The following is a 16,344-nucleotide window of genomic DNA, read 5'->3' on the forward strand; positions in this document are numbered from 1 at the left end:
CAAATTTTGTGCAACGACATGACACATATTCAAATAAAAACTTCAATACAATCCATCCATCCGTCCATTTTCTACCGCTTATTCACTTTGGGGTGGCGGGGGGCGCATCATAACACAAAATTATAATAAATTATAATTTGAATAACACAAAATTCATATCAAGCCTTAATTTTAAAAAAAATACAGCAATTCAAACAAAACCTTTTTTGGGCCTTTTTAAATGTGGGTTAGTGTTACCTAAAACAGAAGACTGGAGCTGAAGTGATAGAATGTTTCTTAAGCGCCAAAAGTATGACTAAACCCATGAAAAGTGTTACCTAAAACAGAAGACTGGAGCTGAAGTGATAGAATGTTTCTTAAGCGCCAAAAGTATGACTAAACCCATGAAACTGTATTTTAATTTTTTTACTTGAATTTTATTGACCGTTTATTGACTTTTCTTAAAAAATAGCTGGATAATAGGGAGTCCAATAGTGTATGTCCTTTGCTATGTGGTAGGTTCCTGCGTACGTTATCCCCTTCTGTTGTTGACTATTTTTTTTCATAAGTGTTGATCTGGAAATTGTTGCTCCGGCATTTTGTGTGTTTGGCACCGAACGGAGATGTTGACATGCGGAGTTTCAAGCACTCTTTATTCTCGATCGGGTGACTTTTCAAATGATGCTACAAATTAGCAGCGGTGCTACTTTTTGTAGCAACGCTTTTGCCGCATACTTGACACATTACTGTTCACCAGAAACAAAACACCAGATAATAAGTCTTACCTTATACACACACCATAATAATAATCCTATGTTGAAGCACATCAAGCGGTGTGGCTTCGTAGCTTACCAAAGTCGTACTAAAACATTTTGATAGATTTTTGAGCGCCATGTGTAATGATCTATATTTTCAATGGAACATATAAAATGTTGCTGTTGTTTACTTGAGTCATATTGCCATCACATTGCAGTCTACGCGTATCTCTTATGTTTGACTGTCATCTACTGGTCACACTTATCATTACACCATGTGCCGGGGACGGTGTGGCGCGGTTGGAAAAGTGGCCGTGCCAGCAACTTAGGGGTTCCTGGTTAAATCCCCACCTTCTACCAACCTTGTCACGTCCGTTGTGTCCTTGAGCAAGACACTTCACCCTTGCTACTGATGGGTCGTGGTTAGCGCCATCAGTCTCAGAATGTGTGTGTGAATGGGTGAATGTGGAAGTAGTGTCAAAGCGCTTTCAGTACCTTGAAGGTAGAAAAGCGCCATACAAGTTTAACCCATTTACCATGTACCAAATAAAATTGCTTCAAGGTCGGTAAGCAAAACCAGAATTGTTCCGTACATTAGACGCATTATAAGGCGCGCTGTCGAGTTTTGAAAAAAGAAAAATATTTTAAGTGCGCCTTATAGTCCGGAAAATACTTGAAGCCAAACCACCGCCAGACGATGGACCGACCCCATGCTGGTTTTTTTTTGTGAATTAATTCTTCTTCCTTCATTTGTGACCAGATTCGCACCTTATTTCTCTCGTATTACCACTTGCACCGCTCCGCTTGCATCACAGCTGTTAGCCATGCCGCTACCCGTCTGCTTACATACTGCACGACAGTATGTAAGAAGGTGCGCTTGTTTTACGTCTCTGTGAGGAGACAAGAAAGAGTGAGAAGAGCCTGGCAGCAGCTAAAAGCAACTGCGTGAGAACATATACTCGAATATCACGACATATATATTTCTATATCGCACAGAGACCAACCCGCGATATATCGAGTATATTCCATATATCGCCCAGCCCTATATGTAACTTAATTTTTTTGTTAGTTTTTATTAATCCCTCCTTATGCAATATATATGGTTAGTATTTATTTTTCTAATTAGCCTGACCTAAGCCTATGTTGAATAAATAATAATCTTTCGTATCATTTGACAATGTTGTTAGATATAATTATTGAATACCATTCAAATCAAGAGTAAGATTTTTAACTCAATGTTAATATTAAGCTCTAATCATGCAAATGTTTAGAAATTTAAAAATCCATTCTTGAACTTTTTTCACTGTGTGTGAAGTCAATCTATGGAATATAAGTGTTTGACTTTTTTTTCTTCTTTTTTTTTTTTTTTTTACCTAAAACGATTAACATGTATGAAGTTATTCTAATTTATTGAGCTGCACCTGTTGAGTACTTCCAATAACAGCAAGAATGAATATTACAGCTCAAGTGCAAATAAAGCCGATGTAGTGGATCGCAATAAAATGTTTTTTAAATAACATTGGCCAAAACTTTTATCAAATTTAATTTGTTGACTTTACAAACTTTTTGCACCAATAAAGTAAATAGATTGTTTAAGGGTCTCAGTCAAAAAAAGGTGAAAAATATGTTGTATATAAATAAAAATAAATGTTATTATTTAATGCTTAAATCTGTAAATCAACTCCAGGTCTACGTATAGGTCGCTATAAAATAGTTGTTTTAATGTTTTATACCATTTGTGTCAAAACTTTGTTTTTCATGGCGAAAACAATAAAAATACAATATTTTCCCTCAATACAATTTGAAAGTAATTGTGCCCTCAAATAGGTCCATAATTCATAGCATTTATTTTAATTCATTATTTATTTATTTAATTTTTTTAATCCACTAAAATCTTTGGGAATCTAAAAGAGCCAAACTTAGAAAAGTGTTAAAAAATAAGTCATGTTTTTAACGCTTAAGTCTCTTGATTAAATTAAGATATATATGTCAATTATAACTTAGTTTTTATCATTTTTTTAAATTTTTGTTTTGTTTGTTTTATGCCCTTTTTGTCAAAGAAATTGGCAGAAAAAAATCAAAGAGTGTTTTTATATGAAAAATATATTTCAAAGTGTAATATTTGATTTGAAGTAATATTATCATTAAATAGGTAAATAATTAATTCATTATTTTTTGAGAAATGAAAAAAAATTCTCAAAAATTATTGGTGATCTGAAAGGGCACTAAATAAGTGTTAAAAATAGGTTGTATACATTTTTATTGCTTAAGTCTCTTGATCGATTTAAGATATATCTGTTGATTATAAGTTTGCTTATTTTTTTTCAGATGTTTTTGTTTTAATGCCATTTTTATCAAAGTAAAATTGTTGTTTTTATCTGGAAAACACACAAAATATTCAATATTTTACCCAAAGATATGTTTCAAAGTGTAATATTTAATGTAAAATAATATTACCGCTCAATAATTTATAAAATTGATTTTGACATATTATTTTTTGAGTAATGGATAACAAATCCAAAAAAAGTATTGGTGATCTAAAAGGCCAGTAAATAAGTGTTAAAAATAAGTTCTATACATTTTTAAAGCTTAAGTCTCTTGGTTGATTTAAGATATATCTGTTAATTATAAGTTTACTTAATGTTTTTCAGATTTTTTTTGTTTTATGCCGTTTTTGTCAGAGAAATCTTAAGTGTTTTTATATGGAAAACACAAAATATTCTATATTTTAACCATAAATATATTTCAAAGTGTAATATTTGATGTGAAGTAATATTATCTTTAAATAAGTCAATAATTATTATCATTTATTTGAATTCATTATTTTTTGAGCAATGAAAAAAAAAGCCACAAAAATGATTGGTGATCTGAAAGGGCACTAAATAAGTGTTAAAAATACGTTATATACATTTTTATTGCTTAATTCTCTTGATCGATTTAAGATATAACGGTTGTTTATAAGTTTTCTTAATGTTTTTCAGATTTTTTTGTTTTAATGCCATTTCTATCAAAGGAAACTGTGTTTTTATCTGGAAAACACACAAAATATTCAGTATTTTACCCAAAGATATATTTCAAAGTGTAATATTTAATGTAAAATAATATTACCATTCAATAATTTATATCATTGATTTTAATATATTATTTTTTGAGCAATGGAAAACAAATCCACAAAAAATATTGGTGATCTAAAAGGGCACTAAATAAGTGTTAAAAAATAAGTTATATACATGTTTAAAGCTTAAGTCTTTTGGTCGATTTAAGATATATCTGTTAATTACAAGTTTTCCTAATGTTTTTCAGATTTTTTTGTTTTATGCCATTTTTGTCGAAGAAAACTTAGTGTTTTTATATGGAAAACACACAAATAATTCAATATTTTACCCAAAGATATATTTCAAAGTGTAATATTTGATAAAAAATAATATTACCATCATATCGGTCAATAATTCAGATTATTAATTCATTATTTTTTGAGCAATGGAAATAAAAAACACAAATATTATTGGTGAACTACAAGGGCACTTCTCACTAAAGTGTTCAAAATAAGTCCAAATATATATTTTTAATGCTTAAGTCCCTTGATCAATTTAAGATATATGTAAATATTATGTTTTGATAATTTTTTTCAGATTTTTTGTTTTGTTTTATGCCATTTTTGTCAAACAAAACTTAGTGTTTTTATATGGAAAACACAGAAAATATTCAATATTTTACCCAAAAATATATTTCAAAGTGTAATATTTGATGTGAAGTAATACTATTAATAAATAAGTCAATAATTATTATAATTGATTTGAATTCATTATTTTTTGAGCAATGAAAAAAAAAGCCACGGAAATTATTGGTGATCTGAAAGGGCACTAAATAAGTGTTAAAAATAGGTTACATACATTTTTAACGCTTAAGTCTCTTGATCGATTTAAGATATATCTGTTGATTATAAGTTTTCTTAATGTTTTTTCAGATTTTTATCAAAGGAAACGACGTGTTTTTATCTGGAAAACACACCAAATATTCAATATTTTACCCAAAGATATATTTGAAAGTGTTATATTTGATATAAAATAATATTACCATCAAATATGTCAATAATTCAGATTATTAATTCATTATTTTTTGAGCAACGGAAATAAAAAACACAAATATTATTGGTGAACTAAAAGGGCACTTCTCACAAAAGTGTTGAAAATAAGTCAAATATAAATTTTAACGCTTAAATCCTTTGATCAATTTAAGATATATGTCAAATATATGTTTTGATAATTTTTTTCAGATTTTTTTGTTTTGTTTTATGCCATTTTTGTCAGAGAAAATGTTGTGTTTTTATATGGAAAACGCACAAAATATTCAATATTTTACCCAAAAATATATTTCAAAGTGTAATATTTAATGTAATGTCATTTTACCATTAAATAGGTCAATAATTCATATCATTGATTTTAATTCATTATCTTTTTAGCAATGACAACCAAATCCACAAAAAATATTGGTGATCTAAAAGGGCACTACTCATAAAAGTGTTAAAAATAAGGCCTATATATTTTGAACGCTTAAGTCTCTTGATCAATTTAAGATACATATGTCGATTATATGTTTTCATAATTTTTTTACGGATTTTTTCTGTTTTGTTTTATGCCATTTTTGTCAAACAAACCTTGGTGTGTTTCTATGGATAACACACCAAATATTTAAAAATATTTCCCAAAAATATATTTCAAAGTGTATTACATGATTTAAACCAATTGTACCCTTAAATAGTTGAATAATTCATATCATTGATTTTAATTAGTTATTTTTGAGGAATTTAAAAAAAATCCACAAAAATTGTTGGTTATCATAAAAGTGTTAATAATAAGTAATATATTTTTTTACACTTAAGTCTCTAAATCAATTTAAGATATATCTGTTGATTATAAGTTAATAATTTAAAAAATGTTGTTTTGTTTTATGCCATTTTTGTCAAAGAAAACAGTGTTTTTATATGGAAAACACAAAATATTCAACATTTTTATGTTTAATACTTGATGTAAAGTAATTGAACCCTTAAATAGGTCAATAATTCATATCAATGATTTTAATCCTTTATTTATGAAAAAAATGCACTAAAATTATTGTGGATCTAAAAGGGCCCACTCATGAAAGTGTTAAAAATAAGTTATACATATATATTTCAAATGTTTAAGTCTCTTGATTAGTTTCAGATATATCTGTCGATTACAAGTTTTAATAATGTTTTTTTTTCACTTTTCTTTTGTTTAATGCCATTTTTGTCCCAAAAAAACTTTTCATTGCACAATATGCAATATCCCCTCATCCCCCACAATAAAAATATTTCAAAGTGGAATATTTAATTTGAAGCAATTATACCCTTAAATAGGTCAATAATTCATATAATTGATTTTAATTCATTATCCTTTTTTGAGCAATTATATTTTTAAAGATAAAATCACAGCAGTGACGTGTTAATAGATGCATTTTTTCTTTTTTTTACATTTCACCTGTTTTCTCTCTTCTTACACTTTATTTTTCACCCGCCATAATTAATGTCATAATTATAACTTTTCACCTCATAATTATGACTTTACAGCCCATAATTTCAATCCCGCTCCCATAATTTCGACTATTTATCTCAGTTATGACGTCAACGTTTTTTTCTTACACTTTTTCACGATTGACTATGTTATAATTTCACTTTTTTTTTTTTAAATCTTGACTTTTTATTGAATAATTATGACTTTATTTCATAGATTCTGCTATTTATTTTATAATTATGACTTATATCTCCTGCGATGAGATGGCGACTTGTCTAGGGTGTACACCGCCTTCCGCCCGATTGTAGCTGAGATAGGCGCCAGCGTCCCCCGCGACCCAAAAAGTGAATAAGCGGTAGAAAATGGATGGATGGATGGACTTTTTATTGAATAATTATGACTTTATTTCATAGGTTCTGCTATTTATTTTATAATTATGACTTATATCTCCTGCGATGAGATGGCGACTTGTCTAGGGTGTACGCCGCCTTCCGCCCGATTGTAGCTGAGATAGGCACCAGCGTCCCCCGCGACTCAAAAAATGAATAAGCGGTAGGAAATGGATGGATGGATGGACTTTTTATTGAATAATTATGACTTTATTTCATAGGTTCTGCTATTTATTGTATAATTATGACTTATATGTCCTGCTATGAGGTGGCGACTTGTCTAGGGTGTACACCGCCTTCCGCCCGATTGTAGCTGAGATAGGCACCAGCCCCCCACCCCACCAGCGACCCCAAAGGGAATAAGTGGTAGAAAATGGATAGATGGATGGACTTATTGTGACGTTTCATTTCATAATTAACATTTTTTCTCATAAATTTGTATTTTTATATCAGGATTTTTTTATCTCATAATCATGACTTCTATATCATAATTGACTATTATTGTTATTAACTTACAATATAATTATTGTTTCAATTTTGTAAATCCACTGAAACGTGACCGTGGTGTTATTGAGTCTATGTAGCTGATTGGAGAGCTCGCTTCCGCAGCAAGCAGGTCCATGACGATGACTTCTGTTTGGTTTGATCAGCCGTTTTACTGCCTCGTTGCAGACATCGTTTGGAAACAATTAAATTGGGTTATACTTGTATAGATATGCATTTATTTTATTTTTTTTACATTTCACCCGTTTTCTCTCTTCTTACACTTTATTTTTAGATAGCTTTTTTAGAAAGTGTCACGGGCCGTTAAAAAATGAGGTGCGGACCGCAAATGGCACCTGGGCCGCTTTGTGGACACCTTTGCGCTACAACCCAGGGGTACACATTATGGTTGTCTACAAACATGTATTTATGTTAATTTTTTTCAATAAGAAGGTAATGAACCGAACAATATACGGTATTAATAGTATTATCGCTCATATTAGCGTTAATGGAGGAAAGGAAGAAGTTCCCGGTGAATGGCGGACAAAGCACTTGTCAGTAGGCCGCAGAGTGAGCACCTTACCCGGGGAGAGAGTGAGCGGCAGGTCCCGCTGGGATGGAGGAAAACTCTCCGTGGAAGGAAAAGCAGAACTCAACTCGTACTCCGTGTTCACTTGGTCGGAGGTGTTCGGAGGGCGCAACGCGGTCGTGCCCGCATCCGGGCTGCTGTTTGTGGGGGTCCCAGCCCCGAGGGGCCCCGGCAAGCCGAGAAGGAGGAGGAGGAGCGGCTCCCACCAGCACCTTTTCATGGTTCCCGAGCAGCCAGCTTTGGTCATTCGGTGCTGGGTCACGTCGAGGAAAGTCCGGCGGGTCTCCCAAGGACAACATGAGGGGAAGAAGCTTCGCCGCCTACTGAACTTCCACGGCGGGGGAAGACATCCGCGCCGCGTCCTGCTCGGTGTCGGCGGGAAAAGAAGATGCGGATCCCCGGCAGCCAGATATCGTCGCGCACGCTCCTCCGGGGCTCCTCCCCCCTGCGCACGCACACGCATCCCCGCGTGCACGCGCAAGGCTCTTATCTCTTTATTTATGTTTTATTTCGTTGTGACCATTTAAATCTTTGATTTCTTAATTATAACTTTTCAACACATTTACACTTTTTATTTCATAATTAGGACTTTTTATGACACCGTGTCCCTTTTTATGTCATATTTATGACTTATTATCACGTCATTTCTCATTTTTAATGTCAAAATTATAACTTTTCACCACATTTCCACTTTTTATTTCATACTTATGACTTTTTATGACACCGTGTCCCTTTTTATGTCATATTTATGACTTCTTATCACGTAATTTCTCATTTTTAATGTCATAAATATAACTTTTTTCTACATTTCCACTTTTTATTTCATATTTTAATTTATGACACCATGTCCATTTTTTATGTCATAATTAAGACTTTTTTCACATAATTTCTTTTTTTTAATGTCATGATTATAACTTTTCATCACATTTCCACTTTTTATTTCATATTTAAATTTATGACATCATGTCCCTTTTTATGTCATATTTATGACTTCTTACCGCGTAATTTCTCGTTATTAATGTCATAATTCTAACTTTTAGTTCACATTTCCACTTTTTATTTCATAATAAAATTTATGACACCATGTCCCTTTTTTATGTCATAATTGAGACTTCTTTTCACATAATTTCTTTGTTTTAATGTCACAATTATAACTTTTCATCACATTTCCACTTTTTATTTCATATTTAAATTTATGACACCATGTCCTTTTTTTATGTCATAATTAAGACTTGTTTTTCACATAATTTCTTTTTTTTAATGTCATGATTATAACTTTTCATCACATTTCCACTTTTTATTTCATATTTAAATGTATGACATCATGTCCCTTTTATGTCATATTTATGACCTCCATCCATCCATTTTCTACCGCTCATTCCCTTTTGAGGTCGCGGGAGGCGCTGGCGCCTATCTCAGCTACAATCGGGCGGAAGGCGGGGTACACCCTGGACAAGTCGCCACCTCATCGCAGGGCCAACACAGATAGACACACAACATTCACACTCATGACTTCTTACCATGTAATTTCTCATTATTAATGTCATAAATATAACTTTTAATCACATTTCCACTTTTTATTTCATAATTAGGGCTTTTTATGACACCGTGTCCCTTTTTATGTCATATTTATGACTTATTAACACGTAATTTCTAATTTTTAATGTTAAAATTATAACTTTTCACCACATTTCCACTTTTTATTTCATACTTATGACTTTTAATGACACTATGTCCCTTTTTATGTCATAATTAAGACTTTTTTTCACATAATTTCTTTTTTTTAATGTCACAATTATAACTTTTCATCACATTTCCACTTTTTATTTCATATTTAAATTTATGACACCATGTCCATTTTTTATGTCATAATTAAGACTTTTTTCACATAATTTCTTTTTTTTAATGTCATGATAATAACTTTTCATCACATTTCCACTTTTTATTTCATATTTAAATTTATGACATCATGTCCTTTTTATGTCATATTTATGACTTCTTACCAGCTAATTTCTCATTATTAATGTCATAATTATAACTTCTCATCACATTTCCACTTTTTTTTTCATAATTAGGACTTTTTATGACACTGTGTCCCTTTTAATGTCATATTTATGACCTTTTATCACATAAATTCTAATTTTTAATGTCATAATTATACATTTTTGTCACATTTCCACTTTTTATTTCATAATTAAGACTTTTTATGACACCGTGTCCCCTTTTATGTCATATTTATGACTTCTCACCATGTAATTTCTCATTTTTAATGTCATAATTATAACGTTTCTTCACATTTCCACTTTTTATTTCATAATTACATGTATGACACCATGTCCCTTTTTTATGTCATAATTAAGACTTCTTATCACATAATATCTTTTTTTTAATGTCACAATTGTAACTTTTCATCACTTTTCCACTGTTTATTTCATATTTAAATTTATGACACCATGTCCCTTTTATGTCATAATGAAGACTTCTTATCACGTAATTTCTAATTTTTTATGTCATAATTATAACTTTTCACCACATTCCCACTTTTTATTTCATAATTAGGACTTTTTATGACACTGTGTCCCTTTTTATGTCATAATTAAGACTTTTTTTCACATAATTTCTTTTTTTTAATGTCACAATTATAACTTTTCATCACATTTCCACTTTTTATTTCATATTTAAATTTATGACATCATGTCCCTTTTATGTCATATTTATGAGTTCTTACCACGTAATTTCTCATTATTAATGTCATAAATGTAACTTTTGATCACATTTCCACTTTTTATTTCATAATTAAATGTATGACATTGTGTCCCTTTTTATGTCACAATTAAGACTTCTTATCATGTAATTTCTCATTTTTAATGTCATAATTATAACTTCTCATCACATTTCCACTTTTTTTTCATAATTAGGACTTTTTATGACACTGTGTCCCTTTTTATGTCATATTTAAGACTTTTTACCAACTAATTTCTCATTATTAATGTCATAAATATAACTTTTCATTACATTTCCACTTTTTATTTCATAACTAAATGTATGACATTGTGTCCCTTTTTATGTCATAATTAAGACTTTTTTTCACATAATTTCTTTTTTTTAATGTCACAATTATAACTTTTCATCACATTTCCACTTTTTATTTCATATTTAAATTTATGACATCATGTCCCTTTTATGTCATATTTATGAGTTCTTACCACGTAATTTCTCATTATTAATGTCATAAATGTAACTTTTGATCACATTTCCACTTTTTATTTCATAATTAAATGTATGACATTGTGTCCCTTTTTATGTCACAATTAAGACTTCTTATCATGTAATTTCTCATTTTTAATGTCATAATTATAACTTCTCATCACATTTCCACTTTTTTTTCATAATTAGGACTTTTTATGACACTGTGTCCCTTTTTATGTCATATTTAAGACTTTTTACCAACTAATTTCTCATTATTAATGTCATAAATATAACTTTTCATTACATTTCCACTTTTTATTTCATAACTAAATGTATGACATTGTGTCCCTTTTTATGTCATAATTAAGACTTCTTACCACGTAATTTCTCATTCTTAATGTCATAATCATAACTTCTCATCACATTTCCACTTTTTTTTTCATAATTAGGACTTTTTATGACACCGTGTCCCTTTTTATGTCATATTTATGACCTTTATCACGTAAATTCTCATTTTTAATGTCATAATTATACATTTTTGTTACATTTCCACTTTTTATTTCATAATTATGACTTTTTATGACACCGTGTCCCCTTTTATGTCATATTTATGGCTTCTCACCACGTAATTTCTCATTTTTAATGTCATAATTATAACGTTTCTTCACATTTCCACTTTTTATTTCATAATTATGACTTTATGACACCATGTCCCTTTTTATGTCATATTTATGACCTCTTATCACGTAATTTCTCATTTTTAATGTCATAACTATAACTTTTTATCACATTTCCACTTTTTATTTCATAATTATGACTTTTTATGACACTGTGTCCCTTTTTATGTCATAATTATGACTTCTTATCACATAATTTCACATTTTTAATGTCATAATTATAACTTTCACCCCATAATTATGACTTTACAGCCCATAATTTCAATCCCGCCCCCATACTTTCAACTTTTTATCTCAGTTATGACTTCAACGTTTTTTTTCTTTCACTTTTTCACGATTGACGATGTTATAATTAAAAAAAATTTTTTTTTTAATCTTGACTTTTTATTGAATAATTATGACTTTATTTCATAGGTTCTGCTATTTATTTTATAATTATGACTTATATGTCCTGCGATGAGGTGGCGACTTGTCTAGGGAGTACCCCGCTTTCCGCCCGATTGTAGCTGAGATAGGCACCAGCAACACCAAAGGGAATAAGCGGTAGGAAATGGATGGATGGATGGACTTATTGTGACGTTTCATTTCATAATTTAAATGTTTTTCTCATAAATTTGTATTTGTATATCATGATTTTTTTATCTCATAATTATGACTTCTATATCATAATTGACTATTACTGTTATTAACTTACAATAGAAATATTTTTGTATTGTTTCTTTTTTGTAAATCCACCAAAACGTGACCGTGGAGTTATTGAGTCTATTTAACTGATTGGAGAGCTAGTTTCCATGGCAAGCAGGTCCATGACGATGACTTCTGTTTTGTTTGATCATCCGTTTTACTGCCTCGTTGCAGACACCGTTTGGAAACAATTAAATGGGTTATACTTGTATAGCGCTTCGGGGGGCGGCGTGGTGCGGTTGGGAGAGTGTCCTGTGCCAGCAACCTGGGGGTTCCTGGTTCGATCCCCACCTTCTACCAACCTCGTCACGTCAGTTGTGTCTTTGAGCAAGACACTTCACCCTTGCTCCTGATTAGGGTTAGGGCCTTGCATGGCAGCTCCCGCCATCAGTGTGTGAATGAGTGGATGTGGAAATAGTGTCAAAGCGCTTTGAGTACCTTGAAGGTAGAAACGCGCTATACAAGTATAACCCATTTACCATTCATCTCATAAATTCAACTTTTTTTTTCCGCAGTTATGACTACATCTCATAATTATGACGTACTATCTCAGGATTTTTTTTTTTTAATCCCATGATTTTTTTATTACATATTTTATTTTAGTGTTCTAATCTCATGACTTTTATCTTGAAGTTTCAACTCTTTAGTTCATACTTCTGACTTTTTATCTTATGATTTACCATGGAGGTATTTTTTTTCATTAGTGAAAACAGGCGTTTTCTTTATTAACCTGATACATGTTTTGTACTAAAACAAATTTATGCGACGGAAAGTGTTGACCCATTTATTTTTTTAGTCGAAGTTATTTTATTCGTCAATTTTTCAACAGGCACATCGAAAACCGCGTTTCTCTCTGAATCCGCTGGGGAAATTACTTAAAAATTAAATATATACCAAATGTACATGATGATGTAGAAAATGTGCATTTCCAAGAACAAGTGCATTCTGAAAAAAGAAAAATGTGCATCTAAAGAAAAAAAAAAAAACAGCACCAACAACAAACTAACTTGGATGTTACGACTTTCTATCTCACAATGTCTTTATCTCAGAATTTCTACTTTTTGTCTCAGAGTTATGACTTCTCATCATATTATTTTGACTACAACGTAAACCGAAACGTAAACATGTCCAGGGTGTACCCTGCCTTCCGCCCAAGTACCGCTGGGATAGGCTGTGACCACGCCCAAGTGATCAGTAATCCCAACAAACCTCCACCTCACGATCTCCACCGCACTTAATCTTTTTAAAAATGAACCAGACTTTTCCTTAGATTGGCTCTAACTCTTTGCATCAGGATTACATGAAGATGCAGAAGAGATATCTGCAACTTTACCTTTTTCTCCTTTTACAACTGGACCAGTTGGGCATGGTATGGTGTTCCTCGGATTAAAGGCCTCATTTTCCTCCAAACATATTGCTGGGTATTGTGGGCAAACAGCTCCAAAAGCTCTTATTTTTGGTCCATGTGATGTCAGATGAAACAATAATTGAGCCGTTTGGCCACAATATGTTTGGAGGAGAAAAGGTGAGGCTTTTAATCCCAGGAACACCATGCCCACCGTCAAACATGGTGGTGGTAGTATTATGCTCTGGGTCTGTTTGGCTTCCAACGGAACTGGAAAATCAAGCATAAGCTTGTGGATGGCTACCAAAAGCGCCTTATTGCAGTGGAACTTGCCAACATGTAAGCAAATATTAACATTGCTGTATGTATAATTTTGCTCACATTTCCAGTAGACCCATAATAAATTCATAAAAGAAGCAAACTTCATGAATGTATTTTGTGACATGCCTTTAACCGTGAAGATAGTTATATTATACATTATATGTTTTTCTCATTAAAACAAAAGTGTAGTCAACTTTAAATAGACAATAGTACACTTTGTGCCATGCAAAAAAAAATAAAAAATAGGTAGTATTCCTCCAAAGCGATCATGATGTTTTAGTTACTCATGTGGTGGTTGCACCATATCGTCCGCCCTGAAGAACGAGGACTGGTGGTAGCGGCGGCGAGATGCGAAGTCGGTATTTTCCTCGGTCAGCTGCTCGGTTTGAAGACCGAGGCCTGACAGCGAGGGTGTGACCACGGTCTCATCTCTGGGAGACGCCCTTCTTCTGGCACAAAGACAGGAAGGTGATGTCACTAAAATTGTCTGAATGCTATTATGATAATAAGGATGCATTTTTATATTTAAGTCTCTGCCCTCTTTTAAAGGGGAACTGCACTTTTTACAGAATGTTGTCAATCATTCACAATCTTTAAGTAAGACAAGAACATGTTTTTTTTAATGCATTCTAACTCGTAAATAAACGCTAGCAAGAGTCAGCTAACAATGCCGTTTTGATTCTACCTACAAAGCTTGCTAAAAAAAAAACTCCATCAAGATGTTATATACACACTGTAAGTATAAATGTAGTATCTAGTAACATTCATAATAACATGTAATATTTACACATTTTGATTATTTCAAGCATTATGCCATGTATTTATTTTACTGACGCATCACAAGGTTAAAAAAAAAAAATACATGGCATAATGCTTGAAATTATCAAAATGTGTAAATATTACATGTTATTATGAATTATTTTTATTTTATTTATTTTACTGACGCATCACAAGGTTCGGGCTTCACGGTGGCAGAGGGGTTAGTGCGTCTGCCTCACAATACGAAGTTCCTGCAGTCCTGGGTTCAAATCCGGGCTCGGGATCTTTCTGTGTGGAGTTTGCATGTTCTCCCCGTGAATGCGTGGGTTCCCTCCGGGTACTCCGGCTTCCTCCCACTTCCAAAGACATGCACCTGGGGATAGGTTGATTGGCAACACTAAATTGGCCCTAGTGTGTGAGTGTGAGTGTGAATGTTGTCTGTCTATCTGTGTTGGCCCTGCGATGAGGTGGCGACTTGTCCCGGGTGTACCCCGCCTTCCGCCCGATTGTAGCTGAGATAGGCGCCAGCGCCCCCCGCGACCCCGAAAGGGAATAAGCGGTAGAAAATGGATGGATGGATGGATGGATCACAAGGTTCACTTTCCCTTCAACAACAACAAGACTACTAATCATGGCAGACTTGATGAGAAACAACCAAGACCAGACCAAGATCCAGAAACTTCAATTTTTGAGCCTGAATATAAGGAGGATGCTATACAAGTTTTAGAAGCTGTGTGCTAAACAGATGCAGCTTTAGTCATTTAGCAGTATTTCGAAGTGCTAAACAAGATATACAAACATAATAAAGCAAGCACTTACTGTACAATGTCTGCTCTCACTGGGATGTTTATATCTTCCCCTTTACATCAACAATTCATCACAATCCTCACAAATGGTTAAAAAAAAGTGTTTTTACGTGTCTTTCTCAACCTTCTACTATCCAGGTGAGATGTATGATTTATAATCTAGAACTAACTCAGAGGCGATGCAGCAGCTCAATATGTCAATGTAGCTGCATAACCTCGTTACCGCTCTGTGATCACGGCGCCGCTAAAAGTAGTTCCTCTGCGTTAGCGCTTATAATAACAATATTGCTAATATTCAGGTCACGACATGTAAATGGAGTATAGTTGGAGTTTTTTTTTTTTTTATGTTTTTTAAAAGGCCTTTATGGACGCAATGACATCATGAATCTCATTATTTCTGTCTTGCCTATGGTGAGGGCGGTCGCATTTTTTTCCTCCTCCCGTCTTCTCCTTGCTTGCTCTCTTTGTCTTGTCTTGTCTACACTTTTTTTGAAGCCTCTAAACATCAGACATGGAATTGATTTCGACGAGGAAAAGAGGTTCTGGGAAGCCTGGCTGCCCTGATGGAACCATTGCTGTGGGGTACGTAAGAGATTTCCGGGACAAATGGAGAATCATGTGCCTCTCAGTCATTTCCATCGAGGACGTGGAAGACATCTACCTATTTGGTACCGTGAGACGATGGCAGCCACTCAAGGAGACCAAGGGCTGTTCGTCGCAATGGAAGGTTTGGGCCGGGCTGTGGGATCACAGTCTGGGGCGATTTCTGAACTGAAATGCAAGATAGATCACATCACGGAAAAGCTTGTTGAGAAGGAAAAAATGGATATGAGA

At 32.8% G+C, this 16,344-nt stretch overlaps 2 protein-coding genes across 5 annotated transcripts in view; both read right to left on the bottom strand.

Annotated features, from left to right (window-relative positions):
• heg1 (heart development protein with EGF-like domains 1) overlaps positions 1–8,237 on the bottom strand; it is a 68,792-nt gene extending 60,555 nt beyond the window's left edge. The window contains exon 1 of one of the 2 annotated variants that reach the window (XM_061879894.1): positions 7,724–8,207. In XM_061879894.1, coding sequence (XP_061735878.1) covers positions 7,724–8,192 — 469 coding nt within the window. In that variant the 5' untranslated portion in view covers positions 8,193–8,207. Of the gene's footprint in view, positions 1–7,723 lie in introns of both variants that reach the window. The other variant, XM_061879895.1, reaches the window with a different exon arrangement.
• A 4,905-nt stretch (positions 8,238–13,142) lies between these two features.
• slc12a8 (solute carrier family 12 member 8) overlaps positions 13,143–16,344 on the bottom strand; it is an 86,987-nt gene continuing 83,785 nt past the window's right edge. For 2 of the 3 annotated variants that reach the window (XM_061879900.1, XM_061879901.1), the window contains one exon: positions 13,143–14,394. In XM_061879900.1, the coding sequence (XP_061735884.1) occupies positions 14,226–14,394 (169 nt within the window). In that variant the 3' untranslated portion in view covers positions 13,143–14,225. The remainder of the gene's footprint in view (positions 14,395–16,344) is intronic. The other variant, XM_061879899.1, reaches the window with a different exon arrangement.

Source organism: Nerophis ophidion, linkage group LG19 (assembly GCF_033978795.1).
Source record: "Nerophis ophidion isolate RoL-2023_Sa linkage group LG19, RoL_Noph_v1.0, whole genome shotgun sequence".
NCBI classification, from domain to species: domain Eukaryota; kingdom Metazoa; phylum Chordata; class Actinopteri; order Syngnathiformes; family Syngnathidae; genus Nerophis; species Nerophis ophidion.